The 25,358-nt window shown below is 41.5% G+C and overlaps 1 protein-coding gene across 1 annotated transcript in view; it reads left to right on the top strand.

Annotated features, from left to right (window-relative positions):
• The window catches only part of LOC309874020 (uncharacterized protein), a gene marked incomplete at its 3' end in the record, with an annotated part of 85,972 nt that overhangs the window by 5,413 nt on the left and 55,201 nt on the right, over window positions 1–25,358 (top strand). Inside the window, exons 2-4 of the mRNA XM_082751907.1 lie at window positions 10,170–10,255; window positions 11,964–12,034; window positions 15,652–15,793. Coding sequence (XP_082608033.1) covers window positions 10,235–10,255; window positions 11,964–12,034; window positions 15,652–15,793 — 234 coding nt within the window. The 5' untranslated portion in view covers window positions 10,170–10,234. The remainder of the gene's footprint in view (window positions 1–10,169; window positions 10,256–11,963; window positions 12,035–15,651; window positions 15,794–25,358) is intronic.

Raw genomic sequence — 25,358 nt, 5'->3', positions numbered from 1 at the left:
TCAGCAGTCTGATTTCCTCGCTCCCTGTGCCAAGGCCTGGGTGGCTCGGGAGCTGTTTTGGTGCCATGCAGGGAAAATAGCAACTGGGGCTTGTAGGATGTTAAAGTTAGCTTAAGAGAGGCTAAACTCGTATCTGGCTGCGTTTCCTTTTTAAGCTCATTAGGTGCTTTAATGGCCAATTTCAGGTGTATTGGCCTTACGTTTACCTCTTCCTATAGCTGCTCCCTTTGCTTGGCTGTATCTGTAGAGAACAAAGATCAACGCCTAACCCCCTAACTCCCTCTGCTTCTCAAGAAACTTCCTCCCAGTGATGATGTGTTATTACTGTCCTTAGGCCTCCTACTGTGTCAGAAGTGCCATGGCTGTGGTGCAAAGTCATGATCAGTGTTGATAGCTCAACTTCATACCTTCCAGATCTGTTCTAGGTGAGTGTTGATCATCTGGCCACTCTTTTTCCTGCATCAGGCCTTGTCTGTCCTCTTTCAGGTGACATTAAGCCCGCATAGGGGCATTAGTATGGCACAACTCCTTGCTTTACGTCTCCGTCTCCTTTGACAGACGTGCAGCTGCATGTTGATGCCTGGTTTGGATCCCATTTGCAGGTCTGGGGATCTGCTACAGCATGTTCTGCTGTTAATGATCATAGCGTTGTCATGTAAGTCTTTCGGGGTGTCAGCTTCAAAACTACCACAGGGATACGTGTATGTGCAAATGAGCCATGGGGTTTCTTGCCCCATTGTCTGTCTTGTGTGATCTGCTGGCACTCCTCATCTGGGCTGGGGCATCCTCCTCCTCCGAATCACTGCTGACAGCTCCTAACAGCACAAACAGCGGCCTTGCCACCACTTTTCCCATCCATGCCTGCTGTCGGCAAGATTCACTCTGAAAATGTCAACAAAGCAAATTATATGCTATCATACAATCATGCTACAATCATTTCTGCAGAAAATGTGCCTTTAATAAGTGCATTGTAAGAAGTTCCCTTCTCTTTTGTGCTTAGCATAATGAACCTTCAGGCAGCATTTTAAAGAAAGCATAGCAGTCACTAAGCTCCTATTTCTGTGTTTATTTATCCAGCAATTTACATTAAGCGACAAGCATAATTAGCTTTTCTGGGTAAACACTAAGCAAACTGGTAGTATTTTAAAAACATAATAGGGCACCCTGCAGTGGTTATCTTTTTCTAGCACTTTATTCAGAAAAGATATTCCCAGATGCCACATATTCACCCTGTCTGGCGTGACCCAATGGCTGCTGTCTTAGGGCTGAGCCTTGTCTGCAAGCTAACAGCTACCCTCAGGAGTCATTGCAAAGCATGGACTTTATGGAGCACAGGATTTAAAGGTTTGCTGCTGGATAGTTTGGCCAAATTAATGCTTTCTAACAGTTTCATCAAATGCAGCAACTAGGCGTAGAGTCAGTGGCATACTTCCCTCCATTGACCACAGAGGGAGCCTGATCCGTCCTAATTTAGGCTACTTACTAATGCTGCTTTATAAGAAGTGTCTTCCTTCTGCAGGCCGCAAAACAAAACAAAACAAAACAAAACAAAACAAAACAAAACAAAACAAAAAAACTCTTCCAAAGCCCTCTGGGCTAGCCTCCTAGGAGCTGTTAGCCCTGCTCTGGCAGAGATGCCAGTTAGAGCCACATACCCTCCCTGGCAGAAAAACAGCATGAACTTCAGGGCTTTGCAGACTTGTAACAAGACTACAGCAGTTCCTTTCACCAGATGAATAGCAAGGGGAAGGAGAAACTGTATTTATGCATCAGGCCTTTCCTCTTTCACACCTCCATAGTGAACATTTGGATGTTGCTTATTTTTGGAACAAACAAAATGCAGCAAACACCATCTGCTTCTGACAAAATGAGCAACACTCACTAAAACTGAAACAACAATGTGCATTAAAATATCTCAGAAGGAACAACAGGCCACATAAAAATATAATAAAAGATGAGGTTTTGTTTAATGCCAAAAATACAGATAGAAAGAAATGTTTAAGTGTTAAATCTAAAATAGAGCTGTACCTAACCGGATCCTAGAATAAACCAAAAAATGACTTTGATTTTTTTTTTTCCCATGTAAAGTCAGAGTCAGAAATTTACTAAGTGCTTATTAATCTTTTTCCATCACAAGGCATCTGGGACACCACACAGAAGTTACAACGGCAGTTTGAGCACATCTTCACTTCTGCGCTGTCATGAGTCTGTTTTTCCCTTACACAGAACTGTAGGCAGTTCAACGTGAGCAGCAAATTCCACGTTGTCTTCTCAGATATTTTCATTTGCTCAGCTTTGTCTTTCTGGAAATGATGCATAGCAGTGGATGTCCAGTCCCTAGTGAAGTGTTCCATAAATGAAGACCTTTGGATTAGCTTTCTGGCTTCATTCTGGAAGTGATGGGTGCTTCAGGATGCTTCTCAGAGTATGTCTGATGTGTCACTCAGTGTCATAAAGAGAGACTCTTCAGTGCTTGTATACTGAAAAGAGCATCACTCTACATTGTGTGGAGTGGCTTTTCTCTGGCCTCTTCTCAAGTGGAGTAAAAAGATGGGATTGTACTGCTTTTCATGTTGTTGGCATTCATATCACTTCAAGGATAAGTTAACACTGCCCATTTCCAAGGGCTTCCTGTGTGAAAATGTGTCTTCACCTGGGCAGTCACACACACAACAGGCCTTTAATGTGTACTCAGACTATTCTAGGTCTCTGTACATGTTGGACCACCCAGACAACAAGCTGCTCGCACAGGTTCTTTTTCAGAAAGATGTTGGCAAATTTGTAATGATGTCTACAAATTTTCTACATCACCCAAATGGAGAAAAGGGTATGGGCCTCATGTTGAGAACAAGAGGAAGCCCAGGCCATGGAGTCTAGGATCTTGGGGAAGGAGACAGCCACAGCAGGAACATGTTCATGAGAGATGGTAGGATATCATCAACGTGGGTAGAGGTGACCTGGCCACGTTGTAGGCATTTTAGACAATTTGGGCAGCTTCAAGTGGAAAAAATATTGAGGGGGGATGAAAAATACAATAAGAGAGAGGTGTCATCCTGGTGGCACTGCCTTCCATACCAGCTGAGTACTGGCAGGGCACTTAGAGTGGAGCTTGAGTCTTTTCAGTGTACATGGTCAGGAAATCAGGCCTTAAGAGTATCTCCAGTGAGTTTGTTTCTAGCTAGAAGTAATGTAACAAAAATCTAGGCCTCATTCATATTCTGTTATTTATTCATGTGAAGTTGTAGTAGAAGTGTTGGCCATGTTATTGAGCTGGAAGTTCATGTCCACCTGACTATTTATGATGACCCAAGGATCTTTGTATTAGGAAGTCTTCATATCTGGTCACTTCAAAGTATGTATTACTTTCCTGTGTTCAGCTAGCTAAACTATCCAGATTACTCTGGATCAGCAACAAAGCTGCTTAATCATTTATCATCCTCCTGAGCAACTGGCCCTCTGTGGTCTTCATTAGTGACAAGTTTTTCTTCTGCATCAAAGATGTTAAATAGAGGTGGGCCAAGATAAAACTTAATAAATGTTCTTCATTTGTAATTACATTTTTAGACCTGTCAGCCAGTTTTAAAGCCACTGAATAAGTGCCATGATACTTTTGTGTCATTCTGGTTTCTTAATCAAAATTTCATATGATATGGAGTGAAATATGTGGTTGAAGTCCTAAGTCTATTACCTATATCAACCAAACCAGTAATCTTATCCAAAAAAGAAATCAAGTTAGTTTGACAAGATCTATTTTCATAGACCTGTGTTGACTGGCATTAATTATATTTCCCTCCTTCCATTCTTTATTAATCAAATCCCTTATCAGCTGCTGTACTGTTTTGCCTGGATTTGATGTCAAGTTGACAGGTCTATAATTACCTGGGTCGTGCCATTTACCCTTTTTAAACAGTGGCACAATATTATCTTTCCTTTTAGCTCTGGTGCTTCCTCAGTGTTTGGTTAGTGAGGAGCCTAAGAAATGCTCTAATTTCTGTCAAAATTCTTTGAAACAATTTTCTGGGTTGGATGATGTCTAACTTTTGTGTCTGCTTTTTAATTCCCCTGTAAGCTATTATTGCAGTGAAGGGCACTTCATGATCATCCTATGATTTCATTACATCAGTGAGTTCAGTGTAGTGGTTTGTTTTTCTTCTTTTAATTACACCAAAGGGATATATATTGAGCACTTCTGAGTTTTCTTTATTGCTATTATTGGCGTTTATATCCTTTCTTCTAAGTGTCAGTACACTTATGCCATCTTTAGGATTTCTTTTGTTTCTGATATAATTTAAAATTTATAATTTAAAATTTTCATTGTGTTGATTTAACTCAAAGTATTTAGTGAGCTTTAGGGAAGCAGACTTCCAAAACTACTCACTGTTTGATTAAAGACCTCAGCCCCATTCAAGTGAGCACAACATTTCCCAGGTCCTTTGAAGTACACCTAGATGTTGCCACCACGCCATCATTGTGTGACTCACCCAAAAAAGCCTGGTCAGTCGGGTCTTCAGAGGCTTAGCATATGCTGGCTTCGAGCATTCTTTCCTGGGGGAAAATGTGGTAGTGCTGTTGGGGAAATGATCTATACTACTTACTAACTGACTCAAGGACCAAATAGGTCTTTCCCTGGAAACCCTGTAGGATACCCTTTAGAAATGCATTGATGATCACTTCAGAAAGGAAAAAAAAAAAAAAAAAAAAAAGAGTAAAGAAGAGAGGGGTGAGTATGCAATAAAGGGGATGGAGGAAATTCTCAAATATTAAAGACAGGCAAAAAAATATTTTATTGTCTCAGTGGTATGGGTGGACAATATGGGAAAGCCCAGCATAAATCTCTGCTCATGTTCCTCCCATTTTGTTGAGGAATGCTTTGTTGTTGCTATGTTTAAACATTGAAGATGTCTTTTTGGGAAGGAGAGGAGAAGGAAGACAATTGTTTTGTGTGGAGTTCAATTGTTTTCTAGACACGCTCCTGCTTTAGATTACCATTTCATGGTACACTGCACATAAGAAAGCAACCTGTGTCCTTTAAGGGAAAGTGTATGGGGGTGGGCAGGGTGCTGGCATCGGGGAAGGGGAGGGAACCGGCAAGCGCTCAGTATGTAATCAGATAAAGCGAGCTGTTTGGTATTAGTGTGTTAGCATTGTCCGAGCTCCTAGCATCTTCAATGGGCCAAAGCGCTCTCTTCATTTGTCACCCCAGCGCACCTTTTGTGTGAATAATTTCCCATTGGTATTACCCAGAGCTTGGAGTCGATAGCTGACTAGCCTCTTTGCTTGTACTATTATTTCCAGCAAGCTTCATACATCTGCAATAAATCCAGGAGGATTTGCAAGTGGGCTGAGGAAGTATGAGTGACAGAATGAGCTGATAAGGGCTGAGTCCCACAGAAACAAAAGGCTTCCCATTTTGTCCTGACAAGACAGGCACTGCCTTGGAATTGATTTGATTTGATCAAGTTTTTGCCAGCTGACCCCAGAAGTTCATGCAAGTGAAGAATTAAGCCCCCAAGCACTCTCATGCTCTCTAGTAATCCTTCACATCAGTGCCAGAGATGAGAATATCTGTTATGAGTTGGATTGTCTGTTTGTTTTCATGAAGTAGGATCACCAATGTACTGAGAGGCTTTTTCTGCTGATACTTTGTTGATGCAAAGAAACTGCAAAGTGTCCAATGATCCACAGCTCTTTGAATAGAGGATTTTGGAAGAAAACTTCATTGCAAAGCCAGATAACAAGCTTTGATACTACAGAGTTTTAATACACTCTGAAAAGTTAAGACCTAATGACGTAAAGCATAATAACTGTCTGTAAATCCTAATTCTTATGCTTATGCCTAACCAGGAAAGCATGACACAGAAGCAGCATAAATTGGAAAGTCTGCCTGACCTTATATAGAGCCAGGTGATGTTAAAAAACAGTGGAAAATCTTTAGGAGGATGTAAAAGGTGACTACTTCTGACTACTTCTGCTTTGTCAAAAGTGAAGATGAACTTGACTTACTGACTTACACAACGTATGGCAGGAAAGCATGACTATATTGGGCTTCTGGGCCAGCAAAGCAAAAGCAGGTGTCAGAAAGATACACCTTTCTGAAAAGAGTGGGGATTTGAGAGAAATGGATTTTTAAGAACAGACGTCATTAGTTGAGCACATTATGGGTGTATATAGGCCTTCATTTTCTCGTTCAGATATATTCCACTTTACTGAGAAGCTTCTCTTACCTGTGTACTCTTTATCTAATTGGTTGCTTTTACTCATTTCTGCTCAGGGAGGTTGAATTCAGTGATACATGGCATAATTTTTTCAGTCTTGGCCATTGCTGTTACAGGGAGAGCTCTAGGGACTGGAGACTAGCTGTCCCTTGCTGTTACTGTGGCAGTCCCACCCTTATTTACAGCGAATAGGTAACATTTGCATAACCTAGGGAGAGGTATCCAAAATATAAGGATATCTACGTTTATGTGTATGTGTACAAGAGAAAAAAGTGGGAGAAGTGAAGAGAAACTAGTTTCAGACCAAAGTCTGAATCTTGAATTTATAAGATATATTTCTTTTTAAGTGGGAATAAAGTGAGTTATTTACAATGCCTCTTGGATGCCACACCTGGGAGTTACAGGAGTGTCTGTTGGGGCAGCCTGTAAAAGGAGGTGCCCTTTGGACCCCTTTACCCTAGAAAAAAGGTCTTCTATTTCATATGAAACAGCGTTGCTTTGTACATCAACTTGCTTTTATTTCTGTAGCATGGAGGTACAGACTTAACAGACTGTTGAATTTATTCTATACTTTTATCTAGCAGTGATGATGTGTTAAATCTACTGCACTGCATACAGATCATGGCAAACATTGAAAACCTGTGCAAATGTTGAAAAACCCTATTTAGAAAACATTTCTCTTTGAATGAATTGTCGTGATATTGCATGGTGATATTTCAGAATTATAGCTGAGAACTTGAAGGTTTGCATTCTCAGCCCTGATGTTAGATTGACCAAGTCCAAACATAAGGTAAAGCAAAGCCAGAGAGTACATATTTCTTCTTCACCTCCTTTTAAGTGGTAAAGTTTTAGCATTTAATTGATCCCCTTGTTATTCTTTTCCTTGTAGTTTTCTTTCAATCTGTTCTCATGAACATATTGAAATTTTTGAATTGAAATGATTGTCCAGTCAACAGCATTACTTAATTTCCTGAAGATCCTAATCCAGCTTTCCTGAAAAGAAAAGCATCATAGACACAGTTGCCGATTATTCCATTATCTCTATTGACAGCCTGGTGTAGTTTGATGTCCTTCAAAGCTCTGATACAGATAATCTATTGGGAGAACATTGTCTCCAGTTAAAGCACGATGCTGAAGACCTGTGATTTTCTGAGTCTACTAACCACTGTGTTTGCTGGCTTTGGAAATGTTATTTAATCTCCCAATTTCCCTATCTGTAAAAGGGGAATAATGTGTTGCTCAAGAAAGGTTAAGAGGGTTAATCCATTGATGTTCATAAAATGTTACAAGATCTTCTTTATGTTTTAAGAACATGCAGCACATGCAATAACAAACTAAGTGGAAGTTATAGAGGTAGGTAGGGACAGAGGTTGCACTGACTAACTGTTACAGCTGCCTTTTTTTTTTTTAAAATAAATTATTATTGTTTTGAAATATTTTGAAATGCCAAAGCTAAAATTGCCACTACAGTCTCATTTTTATCCTCCTTGCATCATGAGGTGGCCTTTCAGAAGCACAGTAGTATTTTAAGTTCCTAGCCTTTGAATACTTGACTTTTCAGTTTAAATACTATGTTAATTGAAGAAATTTACTGTATGAGATTTTTAGTTTACAAAAGCAAAGTACCCCACCTTCTCCTCCTCAGGAAGGGGACCTGCTGCCAACACTGATGTGGCCTGTGAGCTCTGCGTAGCCATGAGGTCCCAGTGCAAGTCTCTCCCAGGAGCTCAGTCTGTGTGTGTCCTGCATCCTCTTGTATTTCCCTGACATCTTGCTTGCCCTTTCCCTGACTGCCCTTGCTCATACTGACCTGTGGGCCCTTTCCCTCTTCAAGCTTATGCCTGTTTTGTTGGACATATCCTGTGTACCCAATGAAGCATGCAGGAGGAGTGCAGGAAGCAGTTACACAGGTGCGAATGTGTGGATGGAGCAAATATTACAGGTGGAATGGAGCTTGATAACAAAGGAACAAAGACTGATTTTCCCATTCTCCATGACAGTAATGTGTCTTATTCTTCCTCTTAAGTGCCATTTTGAAGTAGGATCTTAACATATACTAGAATAGAAAAGTGTTCCAATATGGGCCACTGCTTTTTTTTTTTTTTTTCCCTTTATGGGATTAAATTTTAGTTGGCAATCCTCTCTGAAATACTTGTTTAGAATGATTTCTGCTTTCAGTAAAAATAGTCTATTGATTCCTCAGCATTAGGGAAAAGTATTCTACTTGTACCTAAGAAAGTAATAGCCTTTCAATTATGTTGCTGCAAAGCTAAGATATTTCTACACTTTGGAGTCAAGACACAGCATTTGCACAAAGTGACTGACTAGTCCAGTGTGAGAGATGCACTCTCTCACAGTGCCATAAAGCTGGCCAGTTCATCACACGGAATGTTTCAGCACAGACGTGCTCAGTACAAATCTGTTTTGAGTTTGGCAGCTAATTTTTCTTAGGTTTTCCTCACCTCTATGCAAGCTGAATAGTGATGGCGAGGGGGCCTGAACACGACTTTGGCTGTAGTCACTTCTGTCACCAGGACTCTCTGATAAAGATGGGAAGTGGAAAACAAGGCCTGATGGGTGGCAGGGCACAAGAGCGTACCTGGCTGTGGAGTACTGAGTGACAGCGGGACAGATATGGCAGACCCACATTTGGGTCTGCAAAGCCCAAAGCAGCCTTTTAGGGGTATGTATTATGAGAAATACAAAGCACATGGGGCCCAGTTTCCCCTAACCTCAGTCTCCATGACTCCTACTGGGGGCACTGCAAGCAAGCTTATATTGAAAGCTACGGAGCTGTTTTTAAACGGTTCTTTACGGAGGAGAATAATTAATTAAACAGGTGGTTCCATGAGCGGCGCTACTAATGATGGCTGCTTTCCAGGGTCTCTCTCTCGTGTGGATTTCGGGGCTGTAACAAAGGTTGAGCTCATGCTGGGGCCTTTCCCTCAATGAGGGAATTAATAGGGCCTCCCTCCCTCCCTCTTCTCTGCTGCCTATTTTCATGAAACTTGTAGGTACTTAATTCCTGTCAAACCTCTATGCCTCCGTTGCACTCGGTCAAAATTGATCGGTGATTTTGAAACTTCCTGGGGATGGGAGGGGAACAAACAAAGAGACAGAAACAGATGTATGAGGAGACTGGCTGAAGAAAGCCCATTCCCTAAAGTCAAAATTACTGCCCAAAATTGGAATGGCAAATGGCACTCTTTATTTGTCCCTTTGGCCACACAGGACACCAGAGGGAAATATAGTAAGTAAGTGGAGATCTGTGCTACTGGTGATGCTGATCATATGTTTTCGGTGCCTATATTTTAAAAAGATTTCACCCTTTGAAGGGGAAAACAAGAATTATCAAAATTTCTTTAAGGATTGTAGAAAAAGTCTGACAGAAATACTGACAGAGCTCCACTTAATTTGAGTATGAACTTCACTAGAGAGTGTAAGTAATTTTACAAGGAGCAAAGACCAGATACTGAAGAGTGCTGTAACATTGCAAAGACTGCTGTTGTTGAGACTAAACACAAGTTCAAGTGACATGTAAGCCAAATGTTGATTTCAGAAATATGCACCATACATCTATATGGGATTCTCTGTGTTCTGACAGGTTCAAATCAACACAGGACATTCTTCCAGAGAACTCTGCTCTTGCTAGGTACAGCTAATTGGATTAATTATACAGGGATATGTGACATCCTTTGGACTTCTTTATGAGTAAATGATGTAGGAGCCTAATCTAACCTTAAAAGTTGATTAAATAAGAACTAAAGCTTGCCTGGCTGTAAAGGAGAGCAATGTCTGTCCTCTTCCCACCCCCAAAATTGTTACAGAGCTATTTGTTAGCAAATCAGTTGGAAGCGAGGTGGCAATGTTATGAAATACTTAGGAAGAAGAAATGTCAAGATTTTATTAAGAGCAAACATGACACATTTTCTTTTATGGTTTGATATTTTCCAGAATCACCAGATGGCGCCAATGCAGATAATCCTATAAGTGATATTTCACAGAGGATTGGAACATCTATGTCTTCCAAACTGATCTCAGTGAGCAAACAAAAGAGGGCAACTTCTGCAAATTTCTTGTAGGAAGCATAGGTGTTAGATCCTGGGACAGTGCTCAGTACTGAGTGTTGTGCAACACTTTTCCAGAAGCTAGGCTACTAGTGCAGTTGGTCTTTTTTGACTTAAATCCTTCATAGGTGCTGCCAATAGGAGAGATACGTGTAAAACTAATTTTGTCAGAAATTAGTTTTATCATTCCTTTAAGTATCATAGTTTAGTTTGGAATTCAGAAGTACATCATGCAATAACAACAGATCTCGGAGCATCTGTTGATTTGTACTCAAAATAGAAACCTCTGTTGCTGTTTTGCCATGGAAAACCAAGATATTTTTGTTGTCGTTGTTGTTGTTTTTGTTATTGTACAGATTTGGTTCATCTGGAGCATACAGGATAAGAAGCAACGGCATCTAGGCTTCTTTTTTTGTCCTTTTGTACTGCTTAGGACACAGCTATAAGCAAACAATGAGCCTTCCCCCCCAAGAGGAACCTTTATTGCACATGCCCCAAAACACAACCTGAAGACAAATGTACTCTTTTAAAAAGAAGTGGGAGATTTATGTTGCGAGCTTGTTTAGATACCAGTCAGAATACCACATTGCTACAACACTGCAAAACACTCCTTTTGTCTTTACAGTAAAGTAATGTTACTGATAATAATGATGATAATTCATAAGTTTTTCCAGGCCCCTTTTGCAGACTATTATGTGTTTCCCAGTTCTCAGTCTAAATGAGCAGGAAGTTAGAAGACCTGAATCCCAATGGTTGTTACCCATCAGGTCCTGAACTGGACACTTCATTCCCTTGAAGTGAAAATAGAGTCTCTTCCAACTGAAGATGGGAAAGATGATGAAATGACAGAAACAGCAATCCAAGAATACAGAGAAAGAAATTAGAAAGGAACAAATAAATGTTAAGAGGAGTTTTAATGCAGAAATGTTGTACCCAATACTACCTGGAGACATTACTGTTTCTTTCATGTTTGAATTCATTTTGTGTTTGTATCATGATCTGACATTTCCCTCCAATTTTCTCATCCCACTGGCAGCAAGCCAAAAAAAAAATAGTAATAAATGAGAGGCAGAAATCACGTCCTACTTCATCTCCATAAGAAGGGAGAAATAGGAGAAGGTGAGCCATTTCCATGATACAGGTAAATGATTTAGAAAAAATATGTTGGTATACCTCTCTGATCTTACTAGAACAAAACAAGAGGGATTCAGTTTCTTTTGATGCTTCTGGTCTTGGGAGTACATATGGAGAATGCTGCTCTGCAGAACTCAAGTCTAAAGAGGTCCTTTTCTGGGACATTTAAAACAAACAACAACAAGCCCTTGCCACGCTCCTAGACTACTGCCTCACCAGGATGGAGCTGTTATGTGTTATACATGTTAAACATCTCCTATTCAGAGCTAACTTTGACTTTGTGCCCTGGGCCAGGTGAAAAGACTTTTTCAAACAAGAAAGAGTAAGGAAAACAACAACAACAACAACAACAACAAAACAAAATACAAGAAACAAACCATAAACTGACATTTCCTTAAGAAGAGGTTTCTGTGGTCAGCATTGTTGTGACCAAAAAAAAAAAAAAAAAAGTTTTCTTTATCATCATTTACAAAAATGCTTAAGGAAAAGTGGGGAAAAGAGTTCTTTTATGGACTATTTTATCCTTTTTTTTTGTCCTCTCTTGCAGTCGACTTTTTGGCAAAATACTGCATCTTCAGCCAGGAGAAGTTGGCGAAGTACAAAAGGGCTTTTGAAGCGGTAAGTGTAAATTCAGACTTCTTTTCTTTTCTTTCTTCCTTTTTTTTTCCTCTCCCTCTCCCCTCTCCTCCTGTGTCTGTAGACAGTTAAGCAGAAATAATAAGCACCATTGCTTGCAGTACACGTCCCATGAATTACGCTGACATCAAATGTAACTTTAGAATGGAGGCACGCTTTATTCTTTTTGACGAACTGTTCCCCTATCCATTCTTTATTTACATGTCGTGAGCCTAAGCGCTGCACAGCCAGTCAGAACACATACACAAGAGGGGGGAGAAAAAAGGAGGCCATTAAACAAATTAAAAGGGATGGGGATGACTAATACAGTACTCTTGGAATCTGCAATTTGATTAGTCTGAGTTTAATACACAAAAGCAGCGCCGAAGCAGGAGGGGAGTCGAAGTGCTCTTTAATAACCTTCTACAATTAAATTATGGTGATGAATTTAACTATTCTGTGCTTCTAAAGGGGTCTTATTATCTGATTGACTCTGAAAGAAAGTCAGTATTTAACCAGGGTTCTTGAGTCCAGCTATTGGAAGACATACAGTAGTTTTATGCATTAACAACTATTTTTTTTGTTGTTGCGTGCCTCTTCCCATTTGAATTCATCTGTGATTTGAGAAAGATGGCTCTTATGGTTATTCCCATTGCTTTTGATGGGAGTGTGTGCTAGCCCTTTTACTGTACTGCCCAGAGAGTTAAAATGAAAATTGCATGGTTGGGTTTGTCTCCTGTTCTGTATTTTCATTTGTAATTTGTAATTTTCATTTATAATTTTAGACTGCTTCCCTCTGCTGGCCCTCTCCATTGTCTAACAATGCATCATTCAAATGTAGACAGTGGGTAATGCATGCTGGGATCTTTGAAAAGGACTTTTACCATTAAATGGCAGTAACATCATTCCACAGTTTATACTGACTTCTGGTTTTCTCTGTGTCCATCCCTTTCCATGATTTTACATATGCCAAAGGCTGAGTAAGATGTTTCATCTATGGGATACTAGTATAGAGAGGAATTAAACACATTTCTTAAAAAGGTATATTTCTTTTTTTTTTTTCTCTCCTTTTTTTTTTTTTTTTTCTTTTCATTTTTTTCTCTTTCCTAGCAAAGATATCTGCTTCAGTTTTTTGATCTTTCTGACAGAGACAGGGACAGAGTCTTCACAATTAGCCCAGGTCAAAATCAGAAAGCTGCCTTCATTCGAAATAGAGGGATATGATAGAGGCAGAATACAGGCATTTCAGCTTTTACTTTTAATGGCCAAAATGCTGGAGCTCCACTGCAGAGTTTGATCTGAATATTTGGAGAGGATCTAGGCTGACGGGATGAAAAGAGAGAATTATGCAGAGTACTGACTATTCAGCCAAGGCCTTATTCTGATACCTATTTTCATGCTAAGTTGTATCTTTCTCTGCCAGTAGTTTTGTGGAAAAAAAAAAAAAAAAAAGAGAAAAAAAAAAAGAGGAAAAAAAAAGATACTATTTCTGGTGCTATTTGAGTGAGGGTGCTGTACCCAGCCTTCGTTTTGTTCCTGTGTGCAGCACCCGAGCACGGGCTGGGTACCTCTGCCCCACACCAGCTCCTCTGGCATGGAGAGCGGCAGCACTGGCCCTGGCTCCCTGCACGGCACCCGCACGCCTCACAGGGCCGCATCCTGACATCTCCATTCAGCTTTTGCTCAGCTGGCTGGCTCCGGTGAATGAGGCTGGAGCATAATTTAGACCTCTGCCACTGTGTGGAGGAGGGAAGAGGCTGCACCCCCTCTTGCCATGTTCCCTGGAGCAGCTCCCTGCTCACTGGCAGGTGGGAATGAGTGGGCCTGGGCACTGCTTGCTCTCCTTTGGTAGCATTTTGCTGTGCTGTTGTTTCACAAAAAGGTGTGAGGACAAAGATAACTCGCCGTGGGTAGCAAAGGAGTGGCTAATGCAGCTGAGGAGCGCACAGCTTAAACCAGCAGTGAGTGCAAAATGCAAGCTACTTCGCTCTGGCAGCCTGATGCTGGGTGTCCTGAATGGCTTAGGGGAGTAAGAAAATTTCTGATTTATGTCAGTTGCCCCCAGGAAATATGAAAGCATCTGGAGATGGAAAAGCCAAGGCTTTTCCTTTCCCTTCCTTCCTACAGAGAGGAGATGAGCATCTGTACTGTGCTGTTGGTGCAGTCCTTTACACCAAGGTGTTTTATTCACCCTGAGGGCTCCTCTGCTGTTGGCCAAGTCTCCAGACACCGGTGGTTTCTATAGCTCCATTAACCAGGATGGATCAATGGGCAGCTTACCCGCATTCAGAGGCTCTGCTGTTTATTTTTTGGCCATGATTTTAAATGATGATGATCTGTTTTTATGTCTGTGAAAGGGCAGTTAGGAGCAAGTACTCTAGACTAAGGCCACTGGGGGAAAAACTTATTGGTGTTTTGATACTGCAGTGTATTGTTTTGTGTTTAACAGTAAAATCCTTCCCCTTGCTTATTAAATCATGACAGAAGCTTCCTTGTGAGCCAATGACGACAGGCAAACATGATGCCAGTTTTTAACAAGATGCCAATCAGAGGTTTAAGAGAGCTGATTGTTATCAGAAGCTTTTATATGACTTGCACAGCATAAAAATACATTGCAAGTAGCATCCACAGCTCATGCTTGGTGAAAAGGGCAGCACGCTGCATGAGACCTAGGGATGCTGGGCTGAGCAACACTTCCTTTTAAGAAGATTGTGCTCCCAAATTAACTTGTTCTGATGCTAAGCATAGCAGAAACAGTGCTGCTGCTAAGCAGAACAATTGCTTTTCCTTTGTAGTCTGCCTGCTGGTTTGTTCAGGCCTGCTTTGTGTTCAGCCTTGGCTGGGTCTGGGACAGTGGTTCAATAACTGTGAAGCTCTGCGTTTAGATCCTAGCCAAATCAGTGACACACAAAATCAGGGCAGGCAGTGAATCCTGAATGTGCCAGGTTTGGGAAATCAGCCCTCTGAATAGATGAGCCAATATCCTGTATTTATTTTGCTCTTCTCTGTACCCATTGCACTTGCATCTGGGTATTTAATGTGTCTTTCCAACCAGCAACACACCAGCCTTAAATTAAATTCCCTACTATGGATAGCAAAAACCAGGCCCTTCCTTCCCTGTGCTGTTCCAGCACTGTAGCAGCAACCAAACACAAGACCATGCTCCCCCAACCCTCCTCTCTCTTCCCTCCCTCTGCAAAAGCAGTTTTAAACTACTTGACTGAAAGCAGTATTTGAATGAGGATTTCAAACATGGACTCGGGCTTTCTCTTTAGCTCACCATGTGAGAAAACAGTACAGAGTAAATGGTTGATTGCGACGAGCATGCTGGGCATAATTAGGTTGAGTATTCACTAGGTAAAGATGGGAATGAATCGGATGCTCCTAAAATGAGCATGGTAGTGCCAAGTATTAAAAGAAGAGTTTAAAAGAGGGAGGAATTTTACAAAAACGATAAATGGGGACTTCTGCCTCCTTCACCTTAGCCAGCTATGGTGGAGTCACAAAGCCAGGAATGGAGAAGGAAGCATGGAAGCAGAGAAATGTGACACAAAGCAGTGTGGTGAAAGGGCAAGTCAGGAGAAGCACTTTGGTCTGAACAGGCATCCTTCCTTTTCCAGCCCCAGGGGTGCCCTGAGCATTGCTGCGCTCCCTTGGGCACTGCACCAATGGGACCTCGGATCTGGCCCTCACTCTCAGTGTCATTTCATCTCCTCTGTGAGCTGCTCGGGCAGGCTTTTCAAGACTCTGACTTTGTTGCTGGTAAGAAATCTGTGCCTGATTCCAAGATTACATTTGTTTTCCTGCCAGCATTGTCTGTTAGTTTACTTTTTTCCTATTTCCTCCTGTTTACCTTGGAGGTATACACTAAGGCAGCTGTTCTCCACCTCATCCATGCTTTTGCAAGGCTGATCGAAACAAGCCCTGCCAGTCTCCTGGCCTTGCTGTGCCAGGTTGAGCATCTCCTCCTGCACTGGAGTGCAGCATGGGCAGAGGAGCAGGGTGGACATGGCAGTGGTGTGGCTGACAAGGGCCCTGTCCCACGGCAGGTCTGCTGGCAGTCCCCGTGTTCGGACACAGTCTAGTGGCTGCAGACACGTCACAGCAGAGAGGCAGGTCTGAGGTCAAGCCAAGAAGTCAGTGTGCAGGTCAGGGTCAACGATGTAGCTCAGGCGGGGTCCAAGGGTGAGTGTCAGAGCTTAAACGCAGCTCATGGGCCAACGGGTCGAGGCCCTGACTGGGCTCCTTGCAGTTCTTTCCATGCAGTCTGATCAGCAAGTTTACCCAACCATGCTCTGTCAGGCCCTGACAGTTGGAAGGGGGTAACCAGAGCTCCAGGCCTCATGACACGTCAGGTCTTTCCACTGCTACTTACTACTGATTCTCTACTGGAAATACCCCACAACAGACCGTACATCATACAGTTCATATCCATATCATATTGCTGGCTCATAGCTATCTCTCGCTTGTCTATTCTCACATGAAATTCCTCCTCTTCTGTCACCTGCATTTGGCATGTCCCTATCTAACAGCAGAAATTCCTACTATTAATTCTGAAATAGGACCCTGTGGACATTCACCTCAGCTTTGTCCCCCCTGTCATCAGGAACTCCCAATGCTGTGAGAAACAGATCACTCTCCGGTGCTTTATAACCTTTTGCCAAGTGAATGACTGCTTGTCCTGCCAGCTGTTTGCTAACCTGAATCTGGTACTGCTGGTCTGCAGGAGGGAAGGGGCTACAGGACTCTTTCATCTTGTAAATATTTCTGACTTTGATAAATCTGAATATGCTGTGACAAAAGATATTCTGTTTCCATGTCCTTCCATGTTCTTCTTCTTTTTTTTTTTTTTTTTTTTTTTTTTTTTTTTCTTCTTCTTGTCATAGAATCATAGAATGGTTGGAGTAAAGATGGGATAATTATAATTGTGAGATTTGATTTTCTTTCAGAATTTTGTATCTGGAATTGAATTTGGGTGCCAATTCTTGTCATTGGGACTGTGCTTTTAAGAAATGGTGTTGCTGAATGAGAGTAGTCTCTTTTATGTTATGGTGAGGACACCGTTTTGCTGTATTTTGAGTAACAAGGGGGTTTTGCCTTGCTGTAGAGATGAAAGGCCCTTTAACAGATATGCGAAAACATCACAGTTTGGTTTAATAAACAAATCTTTCAGGAAAATAAGACTAGTCCTAAAATTTTAGTTGTTGATGGCATGGATCATTGCTTACAGAAATTTGCATCTGATAGGTGGGCAGTTCTGAATCCAGTGCAGTTCCTTGGGGATGAACATTCACTCCCACATTCTGACCCTTTGAAAACTTTGGGTGAGATTAATTTGGGCACCAGTTCCAGGTCCCAGACACAAGACACTCTTGTGCTTTATCCCAAATTGCACATTTCTTAGGGGAGAAATTTCTCTTAGTGCCTGGTACAGTAGAGATTTGTCACATTCCCCTTCCCATCCCAGTGGTTCCCATGTAAGGCCAGAGATGGTAAGAGTTACACAAGAGAATAAGCTTGCAAGAAACGGAGAAGGCAGGAACAAGTGAAAAGCATTAGACAGCATTATGTAGGGTTAAAGTGAGAATTTTGGGTTGGCCTTACAGGCGGCTCAGTTAACTGCGACATGTTCACAAGACTTCTGATTTGGAGGTTCTGCTTTAACACTTTTGAATGTTTGGAATTGGCAACCTGAACCCAGTGGTTTTCTATTGTTGTGGCTTCACCCTGGCAGGCAGCTGAGCACCACACAGTCTCTTGCTTGCTCTACCCAGGTGGGATGGGGGAGAAAATTGGAAAGGTAAAAGTGCGAGAACTCATGAGCTGAGAATGTCCTCTTTCGGTTACTTTCTTTCCATGATATTTTACTGCAAAGGTCTTCTCCAAGACGTGATGAAAGGCAGCTTGATGTCTGTGTTTGAAGAAGGAAGTGTTTTCCTGTCATACAGATACATCAATTTTCTCTGTGAAAATCAAGCTTACTCTAACACACTTCCAAACAGTGAAATCTTTGTGGCAGACTCTAACAAAAGCCTTAGTTCCTAACATGCTGCCAGGCCCAGATCATCTGTGTGGAAATGACCCCATGGTGCTGCCAATGTCAGTAAGACCCATGTCAGCCTGTGATCCAAGGGCTGTTTGCACAAATTTGTCTGGCTAGGGAGGGCAGCTCTGCTCAGTCTGCTTCTCTTTCAAAGTTTCTAAAAGGACTGTCCTTGTGCTAAGCCTTGTTCACTGCATGCCTTACTGGTGCACAGGGAGCACTGCATGGTTCCTCAAGCATCTGCTGATGTAGGGCATCCCTGCCTTGTTTCGCTTAACTTTTGCTGTACAGCAAAAAGGCTGGAGAATTTTAACCTCTCACCATTTGGGGGGTGAAAACTCAATGGAGTAGAGGGTGACCTGTGCAGCAGTGCCAGAGCTGTCCCTCAGACTTCGGCTGTGTAGTGTGTGCTTTTCCCTGTGCTACTAGATAAGGAATTCATTAGTATTGGCAAGGGATGTAAACATGTAACAAGAAGCTGAGCTTGTGATAAAGTGGTTAATTATGGTATCCTTTCCTTTCTGCTGCTGTACTTTCTCTTTTGAGAGATTGCAAAATTTACTGGTAGTCAGCCATCAAAATACTTACTGGATTGAACAGAAAGGAATACTAGTTATGTGCGGAGGTTCTCAAGGCATTGAATGAAGGAACTGATGTACTGCTGATATCCAGTACTGAATCTAAAGTACAGTAATCTTCTGCCTGGGAAGATGTTGAATGGGCACAGAGATCAATAGTCCAGTTATGATCCAAAAGGACAAGAAGCTACATATCCCCAGTTTGTATGATGTTGGAGCAGATACTTGCTACTTGCATATATGACTTCCTCTTTCTTTCTAATTTTATCTCAGATATTACATTATACTACACCCAAATTGAAGTGAACATTAGTAGTCAGAGGCACAAAAGTTGTCTCCTCAAAAAAAGAATTTATCTCCATAAAGGAAACTTCATGGAAATAATCTTTAAACCTGACAACAGGCTATTAGGCTATTAGCATCATTTGTTGGTAATACTTCATCCTGGATAGTATAGTTGGTGACTTCATCCTGGATAGGATCTGGAAAATCCTTTCTGTTTCCTAGCAATCTCATTCTCATGTGTGAAGAACAGCAGCATGTAGCCTGAGAGGGTTATCCCTGCCTGTCTCTGCAGCACAGAGTGCAGGAAATCGTGGTCCCCTGGTGATTCTCCCCACATATCTGTGCTCTGACATGCCTGATGTTACTTATTCTGTGTGCATAAAGCAAACGGGAAAAAAATCTTGTTGCTAAGCTACCAATCTCTGGAAGATAAACTTTAACCAAAGGCTGTGACCCACTGCTTAGCAAAGCTCTGCTTTTGAAAGCCCACTGCTTTCCTCCAGCTCCCTCCAAACGTTTTCCCCATGCACATCTGCCACTGCCGGCACAGGACTGCTCACCCTGCTGGGAAGGCCAGAGCTCACTGCCTCTGAGGCTGCCTGCCAAGGCTAGGCTATGGAGCAGGCAGTGCTGGCAGTGAGAAATGGTCACCTCCCTCCCTCCTGCCTCTCCTCTTGCCGCCTTTCACTCTCCTTGGACGGGAGGCACAAAAGGCAACCCCACTTTTCAAGACTGTTCAGTTTGCTTTGGGTTGAAATGTGTTTTCGACCGAACAATCACTTTCTGTGCAGACAGTGACAGCTCAATTGGTTCAAGGAGGGGGCGGGAGAGGGTGCTAAGGTTTTCTTTTGCTTCTTGTAATGTTAGACCATGTCAAATGAGACAGTTGAAACAACATCCGGTTTGTTTGTCTTGCAGCCTGGACCAGGGTGTGAAATATTAGGGCTGCAGCAAAGTGCCTGCATCTCTCCACAGCTGGAGAACAGCTCCCACACAGCTTCTGCCCCTCTGCTCCTTCAGTGGGGACCTGCAAAGCACCTTGCTCTGGATATGGCTCCCTTGGGTGCCAGTTCTCTGACCCTCGACTCTCCCTTGAGCATCTGAACAGATCAAAGGCATATTTGAAGGGTTTTGCTGAGCTCTCAGCCTTACAAGTTTCTTACTTGGGATATAAAGTTTATTGAAGCAGTATACTCAAGTTTCAAGTTATTCTGACACTGCTCTTTCACTCTAGGCCTCCTTTCTGTACTTCTTTCCCTTAATGCTATTGCTATATTATAGTTTTGATTGAACCAGAAGTACAAGTCAGTGCAGCTGTTGAACTTGAGAGCAGGGGAGGGAATCAACAACTTTGTGGTTGTGAGAAGAATAGAGTGCCTTCATATTACCTTCTAAATCTCTCTCTCTCCATAAAGCACAAAACATGTTCTTTGTATTACAGAAGCAGTTTATACCCTTTTCCTACAAAAGCCTTTCCTAGTTTGTGAACAAGAATGGCGTTTAGCATGGAGTGAGTTCTTTTAATTTTTAAAAATTGCCATTACTGATTATTTTGGGAGGCTCTAAGCACCAATGGAGGCTGATAAAAGTCTTTAAGAGACCAATCCTGCCTCTACTTAAGCTCTTCTTCAGGAAAGCATTTTTATCCACCCCTAGAATGACATAAAACTGATCTCACATCTGCTTTAACTCCCTGAGAACCAGTAAAGGGAAGAGTAAATACAAACTTTTAAGAAAGCTCACAATCCCAAACCAGGTCCTAGGCAGACTGTTGAATCTGAAGAGGGAATATTTTATATTAATCCTATAAGAGAAATATATGTCAGTATGTCGGTCTAAGACAGATGAAACTGATAAAACTTCAGGTGTAACAGAAGAAGATTCCACCATCATTAATTTTATCCACTGGGTACATGGATTTATCTAATTCATGGAAACCTCAAAATAGGGTGTGTAATGATCTATGTTACGGAGGAAGCTAATCCATCTGAGTGTGAAGCAAATCAGGCCCAGAAACTTAACAGCTTTGTTACAAGGTACACATCCTGTCCTGGGATGAGGTCTGTGGAGTCAAGCTCAGCACTGCCCTAGCTGTGGATAAATTGTTCCCAGATCCATGCTGGTTGGTTTAGGCAGTGGCACACTGGAACATGTGGATTTACCAGTTCAGGTTTCCATCAGCTCTGGGACCTGTGCTGTCCTTCAGTTGGTGATGCAGACATGACTGTCATCTTCTGTGTGACTTAGATCTTTCAAATATAGTAAGACTGCTGTAGATTATCACAATGTCTATTTCAGTCAAGTTCTGGGTGCTACTTACAACTAGGCAGGTAAGCACCGAAGCTCCGTGTTAGGTGTTATGCTATTTATTTGAGGATGTCTTGAATTATTCCATCGTGTATCTGGGAGTTACACAGTTTCTTCCTCTCCTAGCTGCTGTGGCCAGGCCTGATAGATTTAGCGGCAACCTTGAAGGTGTTGTTGAAATGGCAGAGGATGACACTTTCTGAAGACTGAGGAAGACTTCGAAGGGGAAAGGGAAGGGGAAGGGAAAGAGAAAGGGGAAGGGGAAAGGAAGAAGGAGTCTTGGGCAGAGAGATGTCAGGGGGTAAATGGGAGACCTCTTTGACTTGGTTGGAGAAAGATAGCTAAGAAAACAGCTGAAGTGACAAAATAGAAAAAGGTATTAGTCTTCTATGTGAATGACTGATGTAAAAAGTTGGTTTGGGTAAAAGAGGCTGAAAAAAAATCAGTTCTTGCTTGTTCAAATATTTTTTCTCTATCTATCTGTCTTTTCCAGAAGATTATAAAGACACTTAGGTTCTACAGTGCCTAAATATAACTGATACATTGTCTCACTGAGAAACTTAACGAAAATATGTGTATCTATATAAAGTCTGGTGAGATTAGGTTCCATGTTAGTACTGTATAATGCCAAGTCATAGACTGCAATGGCAACTTCCTCCTTTCTTTCAGCATTTCTTTATATTTGAATTTTCAAAGTCATTCTAATTCAATGTTGTTGTGTTATATATCCGGAAATGACTAATTGGTGAAGAAGGTGTTGTGGAGCCACAAAAAGCTAAAGTACTGTGCTTCTTTGCTCAGTGGAGGCAAAGAGTGAGAGTTCTTGAGGGTTTCCCTCAGCTTGAGAATGAAAGCAGAGATTAACCATGCATTGTCAAAGCTACACTTCTGAGACACTGGAGTTCTGCCCAGAGGCAAGTGGCTAATTTTCTGAAAACTAATATTGTGAGTGTCTTTCCAGGCTGATACTGATGAAGATGGGTACTTGAACTGCTGGCAAGTTTTGATGATCTTGAAAGAAGTTATTGCTTCAGAAGCAATGACTTAAGGAGTAAGCAAAGCCAACATATTCTTTCATTGAAAGAAATGTGAGAAAGAGTGGCACATATTTCCAGTATCATACCACCATCATTTATTTTTAATACTTGGTAGGTCAAAGATCCCCTGAAATAAAGGAAGGTGCTTTGACAAACAGAAGCACTGGTATATTTGGGAGATATTCCTTTCTTAAACCATTCCATGTATAAGCCAGCTAATAAATGAAATAGTGCATCTTTATAGTACATGTATAAGCCAGCTAATAAATGAAATAGTACATCTTTCTTCTCTTTCTTCACTTTATATTTGATATCCAAAACCAAATAGTCAAAGATATGTGCTATTCACATAAAAAAGCAAATAATCCTTGACTGCATTTTGGAAAGTGTGTAACAGTCAGACATGATTGACTGGAACAGACAAGAAGTCATGTGTGGTGGCAGCACAGGACTCCTTTGGATTTATTTAATGGTAGAATTTTGGGAGTATCAGTGTTGTGAAGGGTTTGAAAGGTCTGGGGAATAGTCAAAACTCTGAAAGAAGGGAAGGTCCAAACATCAGCAATGGAAATGGGGGTTTCACTTTGATTGTTATATATACAATTTTGGCAAAGTAGCTGGGACTGGACCAAGAGGAAACACTAAGGGAGCAGTCTACTCATGTGACTTAATGTTATGTCTTTGCACAGATTTTTTTCCTTTTTGATTGGTAGCAGCATTTGCAAAAGTGACAGGAAATTTGGGATCTGTCCAATTCTGGTCAGCCAACTTGGCTTAATGTAGAGGAATCTAAATATAGCTGTAGGAGATGTTACTCATTAGGCAACTGAAACCACTAAGCAAGATAAAAATGTATCAAATACTATGTGGATTTAATTTCATACCTAACTGGCTTCCCTATACATTCCATCTCTGTTCGTTGCTTTTATCTACTTTCTATGACAGAAATATTTGATTATATCCAAATGTTTTGTACATGCTCAAGTATTAACACATTTTCCAAGTTCTATGGTAGTAGTGCATGAAACATTTTCATGTCCAGCATTAAAACGTTTGGCTCTTCAAATGATTCTGGTCTGTAGCTGATGTACATCAGTGGAACTGTGCCAGCTTCCTCCAGCTGAGACTTCTGCCCTTCATTGCTGGCCTTTTTGCAGTTCTCTTATCATGATCCTGTTTGAACCGAGCAGACATACAGCACAAACTCTGTTAATACAGAAAACCGGTACTAGGAAATACAGACATCAAGAAAAAAAAGTATAAAACCCTCCATGATTTAATCCAAACCTTACAAAGGCGTTGTTTCTTTGGGCACTTTCTTTGAAAAGACTACCATTTCAAACAAAACAGAAGGAAATTAGTAGGAAGTGATTATGGAGACAGGAAATGTGAAAGCCATGAAACTGTAAATAAAGTGTTATTTGTACTACTGTACGTGGTGCCCTGCTTTGCATTCCCAGCACGAAATGTTAGACAAGGCTTTAGCACTATAGCAGGGACCAAGTTATTTGGATGTGTTCTCTTTAAAAAGGCTCCAACCATGTATTTCATAAGATTAAAAGAAGAAAGTCTTTCGGACAAATTATTTTGCATGGAATTCATCTAGGCAGATTTTTATCTGAAACTTGGAGCCCTAAAGACAGTCCCTCTTGCAATTTCTTCCTACAGCAAAGGATGTGACTTGTTTAGACATCAAACACATATCAAGTGGCTTGATGTTAGTATTCTGAAGCATTGGCTCTACGGCAGGCGCCAGTGTTAACATCATTATACAACTCATGTTGCATGATGACAATCCAGTTCGGCAGCATTTATTGTTTATTTTTATCAGACTTGTAAGGTTCATCTTTTCCATCTGTCAGCATTATCATGTATGAATCATTAATACCGCTAAGAGGGATGCATTACACCATAAACTTGGATCTCAGTTAATGAACCACCTTTCCCTATAGTAATGACAATGAACAAATGAGAACAGATTTTAATTACTGCCATTATGATGTGTTTGCTTTGGCAATGGTTACTGCCTTATGAAAAGTTAACCAGCAAAATTATCCTTACATCTTTAGTTGCTTGTATACGTACAGTTCGAAAAAAATCCCTTTCCTCTGCCTCCCTCAGCAGCCATGTATTGTGTTTTGTGCTATAGATTAAAAATTATTTACAAAACTCAGAGGATAATAAAACAAAGCACCTGCGCAACGGAACATGCATGCCTCCAGTTCAGTCCAAAGAGACACTCAAGCATATGAACTTTGCAGGAGTTCAGATTCTGTGTTTTCATGTTGTGAGAGGCCACAGAAGGCCTGAGTGCAGCAGTCAGCCCCCAAAAGACAAAGAGGGCTGACAAAGTCAAAAGAAAAGCCTCACTGTTGTTTCACATCATTGTTTCAGGCAGAAACAACTGCTTGAAGCTGCTGTAAGGCCTTCAATTCCCAGTGGTGTTTCACTTTCGTGTTAAGAGAATCTGGGGGGGGGGGGAGGAGTAAAACCTGGACCTTGATGTTGAACAGACATCCATTTGGAGGGAGCTCCAAAGGGTCTGGTGATGAGACCTGTAGTACACCCAGGCTGGCGTGTCCCAGTACAACAGGAAAACCAAAATGACACAGGCATTATGGTGTAGTAAGCTCTGCAAACATTAGCAAGTGGAGCAAGTGGGCCAGACAAAGCCCGAGAGAGCAGAAGAGAAGTGAGCTCACGTTAGCAGAGTGTTAATACTGCTGGGTGTCTCACCATGCCAGTACTATTGCTGGTACTATTTCAGTGGCTGCAGAGACTGTTAACTAGATAATATGTCTCCTGAGAGCATTTTGCACCGGATATGGTTAGTCCTGTTTAAAATGTGGCCATGTGGCAAGACATATATAATGTAGCTGAGCCCTACTTCCAAGTTCTGATCATTTTGATGCCTTATAAATGGGCAAACACCTCCTTTGCAAAGGGGAAAGGAGAAAAGGATGTAGGTGGAAGGAAAAAAATGCACTGACTGTTGTGGTACACCAGAGCATAAAACCAAGACACAGAAAGATCTGAGGTGGGCTTCCTCACTGATTTAAAGGGTGTTCTCAAAGATA

Source organism: Aythya marila, assembly GCF_965140915.1.
Source record: "Aythya marila genome assembly, chromosome: 1".
In the NCBI taxonomy this organism is placed as follows: Eukaryota; Metazoa; Chordata; class Aves; order Anseriformes; family Anatidae; genus Aythya; species Aythya marila.
This window is presented reverse-complemented; position numbering and strand designations above follow the sequence as displayed.